This window comes from Gigantopelta aegis, unplaced genomic scaffold (genome assembly GCF_016097555.1).
Source record: "Gigantopelta aegis isolate Gae_Host unplaced genomic scaffold, Gae_host_genome ctg9507_pilon_pilon, whole genome shotgun sequence".
NCBI lineage: Eukaryota > Metazoa > Mollusca > Gastropoda > Neomphalida > Peltospiridae > Gigantopelta > Gigantopelta aegis.
The window spans coordinates 1-5240 of record NW_024537143.1 but is presented as its reverse complement, the minus strand read 5'-3'; the positions used below and the strand labels follow the sequence as shown (position 1 = coordinate 5240).

Sequence of the window (5240 nt, the reverse complement as noted above, 5' to 3'; positions counted from 1 at the left end):
AAATTTAATATGATATCACAATTGTCATTTATGATTGCAGACTTTACTCAATGAAATATAAATCCTTTTTGACAAAAACATGAAATTACCTTCTTACATATATATATATGTATATTATCCTGCTGAATTTTTTTTTTAAATTATAAATGTAATTAAAAGTAAATGTTTTTATAATAATCATATTGACAGATAATTATGATCTTAAACCAGAGCTGTGGCATCTTGATAGAGTGCACACTGAGTTGATGTGTTCTCCAAGTTCTGTGGTAGAACTTATATAATATGTTTATTTTTCCTACACAAAAAATCTTGGGGGTTTTGGACATTATGCTCACATGCAAATTTAATACCTGTTTATTAGAATCAACAAAATTAATTTTGATTGCTGCAAATTTATTTTGCAGGGTGTTATAGCTGAGATGTTGTGTTTTGCAGAAGTTCCTCATTTCCGTATCGGAGGATCTATTCATCTTATTGTAAATAACCAGCTTGGTTTTACCACCGAGTCTCACTATGGCAGGTACATTATACATAAATTACTCAATAGTTATATTATATTGATAAGTGATGCACTGTTTTGTGTGCGTATATATAAAACACCTCTTATTGTCAATCAGAAAGATTAATAGTCTGTGTCAGGTGACTTAGAAGCAAGGGATTGTATTTTCCTCACTGTTGGAGGTGGGGGAGTGAGTGATCCGCAAGACTCAATGGGTAGGTGTAAACCACTTACACTGACCAGTGATCCATAACTGGTTCAATAAAGGCCATGGTTTGTGCTATCCTGCCTGTGGGAAGCGCAAATAAAAGATCCCTTGCTGCTAAATCGGAAAGACAGCGGGTTTCCTCTCAAAATCTGTGTGGTCCTTAACCATATGTCTGACGCCATATAACCGTAAATAAAATGTGTTGAGTGCGTCATTAAATAAAACATTTCTTTCTTTCTTTTTTATAATTATGTTACTTGTGTAGGCAAGTCTTTAATTATTAAATTAATGTGTTAAACCTTTGTGTTTAAATTTGTTCAAAACAGTAAATGTGTATTTATAGGTCTTCTCGGTACTGTTCTGATGTGGCCAAAATGAACTCGTACCCTGTGATTCATGTCAATGCAGATTATCCAGAGGTAAACAACTTTAACTGCAGATATGTGAATTATTAACATTATTCATATACTTGTGTGAAACATTTCTCTCAGTTTGAATACTTTGTTAGTCAACTATATGCCGAGTTAGTTGTAGCGGTCAGGATGCATGACCAATTTTTCAACAATATTTCAAATGACATTCATGGCAAAGAATTAGTATTTGTATTTTTAGTGCAGATTAATAATCTAAAATCGCAACCATTATTATATCCACATTTTTACAGGATCTTCTGACAATGTTTATATCTGAACTACTGTTTATTCTGAAGGCTTGAATATTTTATAATTTTCAAAAGTAATGTAATGTTTTCACATAACTGGATAAACACATATCCATACGTGTGATCATAATTATTATACCGGGTAGTGCTATTTTAATAAGTCTTTTTAACATATTTGTAGAACTTTAATATTATTTTAAAGTGTTTGGTTTTTTGTTTATGGGGAATAATTGGATTGTAATTTTTTTAAATTATATTATTTACTAGGAGGTGGTGAAAGCTTCAACTTTGGCAGTAAAATATCAGCGAAAGTTCCGGAAGGACGTCTTCATAGACCTAGTGTGTTTTCGGAAGTGGGGCCACAATGAACTGGATGAACCATCCTTCACCCAGCCACTCATGTACCGAGCGATCAAATCTAGAAGAAGCATACCTGACATATACGCAGATAACATTGTTGTAAGTGCTGTTTGATGTAACCACAAATATGATTTAACCTGTTTGTTATTATTCAAAGATTTTTTTATATTTATTTTTTAGATGTTGTGTTTTTGTGCATTTTTATGGTTTCATACCATAATTCACTTAGCAGCATTTTAGTTACATATTTATTTACCAATTCAGAATATATTGTATAAAAATGTTATAGTATTAAAAACAAATTTATTTTCAAGCTATAAATATTTTGTATTTAATGTGAACAAAAATCAATATAGATTAATAGCAAAAATGTTTAGCTATCTACTTTCTTTTATATACTCATTACCAAGTGACATCATATATGCACAACTTTTATTATTGGATAATGACAGTAACAAATAACATTACAAAACTTAAATATTTTAATACTTGAAATCATTCATCCATTCATCCCATCCATCCATCCATCCATCCATTCTTCCATTCATCCATCCACCCACCCACTATTACAAGCCCAGTGACTCTCAACTCTCACTAACGGTGATGTATGTATGTTTTTGTTGTTTGGATAGTCAGATGGCCTTTGTTCCAAGTCGGATCTTGATCAGGTAGTACAGGATTGGAGTACAACTTTGTCAAACGATCTACAAAAGGTTGACACTTACGTTCCACAGGTATGTATATAGCTCATTAGTAGTGTTTGGTCATAGGATAATTCACCCTTGGTAGACTAGAGATTTTCACTGACATTATCTGAAGCAAGAGTGGAAATAACAGTGTTGGAGACTCAATAGTCATAGTTTAAAATGTGATTAGGAGTCCCTTTTGTTTATATTTTATTTTCTGGTGAATTACTTGAAATAATGTAGACAGTTAATATACATTATGTCATAATTTTCTAAACTAAAAGAAAATGATATTGTATTATTTTTATCCTCAGAAATTGTGTTTAGTGTTCCTTGGTCAGAAGCCCTTATGAACATTATGATTTTCTGTAAAAGAGTAGGATATTGTAAACAGGGCATTTTATTGGGAGATAAAAGTTAGACATTCAGATAAGCAGAACCATAAAATTATATTATCACCAAAAATACAGACTATAATCTAGCAGATAAGATTTGAAGAAGAAACCAGAGTACACTAACATGACTGTAACATTATAATTGCATTATAACATTCTTTATTTATCGTCCAATAGGCAAGGCATCTTCATAAACAGTGGAGTGGTCTGGTCCAGGCCTCGGATCACATCACTCGCTGGGACACTGGTGTGCCTGTCGATGTGCTCAAGTTTGTAGGAGCCAAGTCAGTGGAGAAACCTGAAGACTGGGTATTGTTTTCATTGTTAGGCCAGTCATGACACAGTGTTCATTTCATTTCAACTTGTCTTCGTGCTTATATCCAATTAAAGTTCAAGCATGCTGTCCTGAGCACACACCTCAGCTATCTGTCCAGGACAGTGGGTTAGTTGTTAGTGGTTAGTGAGAGAAAAGATGGTGTAATGGTCTTACACCTACCCATTGAAACTCACTCTGGGTAGGAACTGGTACCGGGCTGCGAACCCAGTACCTACCAGCGTTATGTCCGATAGCTTAATTACGATACCTCCGAGGCCAGTTACAGCGTTGTTTGTTGTAATCTGACTGACTTGTACAAATTACCCAGTCTTGGATGGAACTATCTGGTGCAGTAAGAGGTTGTGCAATGAACAGTTCTCTGATGGAAGCATGCCAAAAATTATTCACCACACACACACACAAATAACTGAGTTTTTGTTTCACCTGACACGACAAAGATACAGATGTTACTTTTCCAATAACAGCAGTATTAATTTTTAGCATTTTGTTCTTCTATAAGTCCCAGATCACGTAACTTTAAGTCATAGTTGTACCTGTGAATGTTCATCTCAGTGTATGTTTTAAAAATGATAACTTTAAATTATTAGGTGTTTTTTTTAAATTATTATTATTATTATTACTTTTTTAAATGCAAGTAGATTAATCAAAGATGGCATAATCATGAATTTGTGATTAGATGTAAAGACTGAAATGAATACATATTTCAGGTCATTACAGCATGAATAATACATTTTCAGTCATAATAAATGTATGAGGACATAACACTTTGAATATTTTGTGGTAAGGTGCATATAAAAAATTACTTACTTCTAAATGAAAAAAAATAATTTATGTGGTGGTTATGTATTTTCTTCTGTCACATTTTGAACTATATGTCATAATTGGAATATATTTGATCTGTTACAGAATCATTTCTTTCTTTTCAGAAAGTCCATCCTACTATTGAGAAAACCCACATAGAAAGACGTCAACACAGGCTTACACAGGGTACAGATATTGACTGGTCCACTGCAGAGGCACTGGCGATTGGGTCACTGCTTTATCAAGGTAATGTGTTAGTTTTATCAATTAAAGGTCAAAGTAATGCATTCATTTCATTCTAAATTAATATTTTTGAAAATGAAATATTGTTTTAATTACTGCTAAAATCAAAATATTTCTCAACAGACCATAGGATTTCAAATTTTATGGGAAACAGCTTTTCGGTTCCGTGCCTTGTGATCATGGAAACCCATTGGAAACTGTTTTTAGGTTCCGTGAAAACAAGTCATGGGAACCCATTTTTAATACCATTGATTTAAATTATCTCAAAATCTGTGCAAAGAGACACCTTTACAAACTCAATATAAAATGGATTTTTGACACGATCTCTCATTATTTGCATGCTGTTGTGATTTTGACAGCTAAATACAAATAATAGTTTATGTCTACGTCATTTTCTCCCATAATGAAACCACAGGAAACAGTGGAGTCTATTTGATTGCCACCTTCAGTTCTCAAGCACATGCATGACGTCGACTTTTGTCGAATTCAGTGATTGTAGTCAGAATGGTAAATATTTTCTAAAAAAAATTATATTTGAATTTAAATACTATTTTTTGACCCCTATATTTAAGAGATACACTGTAATTTTGGTTTCAGAAGTGTAACACGTTTGATTGAGCACGTTTGAACATTGATTTGGGTTTACCTGAACCGGAACACTGAGAAGTTTGATTAACACAACAATCTGTGTCGTGTCTTGTGATTTTGTCAAACACCCTCTCCATTAATGTGATAGCAAAAACATAATTAATTTTCTTTTATCTATATATTGTTTTCATTGAATAGTCATACTCAATATAATAATTGTGGGGAAAAAAAATTCGGTTCCATGATTTTACCAACATGCTACTGGAAACGATCGTTACCGTGAAATCTAAAGGCCTGCTCAGGCCATGAAAAAATTATTTAAATTTATTCTAACTAAATCCATGACATGATAGAAAATGTTATTTAAGGTAATCATGAAGATCTTCAACATGTGAAACTAAACCAACCATTTTTACATATAATTGATTATTTTTATTTTCTATAGACATTACCTGTCCTCAA

At 32.6% G+C, this 5240-nt stretch overlaps 1 protein-coding gene across 1 annotated transcript; it reads left to right on the top strand.

The window, feature by feature from the left end:
- Nucleotides 1–407: 407 nt before the first annotated feature.
- Nucleotides 408–4451, top strand: LOC121367151 (probable 2-oxoglutarate dehydrogenase E1 component DHKTD1, mitochondrial). Its single transcript, XM_041491292.1, has 6 exons — nucleotides 408–520; nucleotides 1051–1126; nucleotides 1636–1827; nucleotides 2361–2462; nucleotides 2987–3118; nucleotides 4073–4451. The coding sequence occupies exons 1-6, from the start codon at nucleotides 420–422 to the stop codon at nucleotides 4247–4249; spliced, it is 780 nt and encodes a 259-aa protein (XP_041347226.1). The 5' UTR covers nucleotides 408–419; the 3' UTR covers nucleotides 4250–4451.
- Nucleotides 4452–5240: the final 789 nt, after the last annotated feature.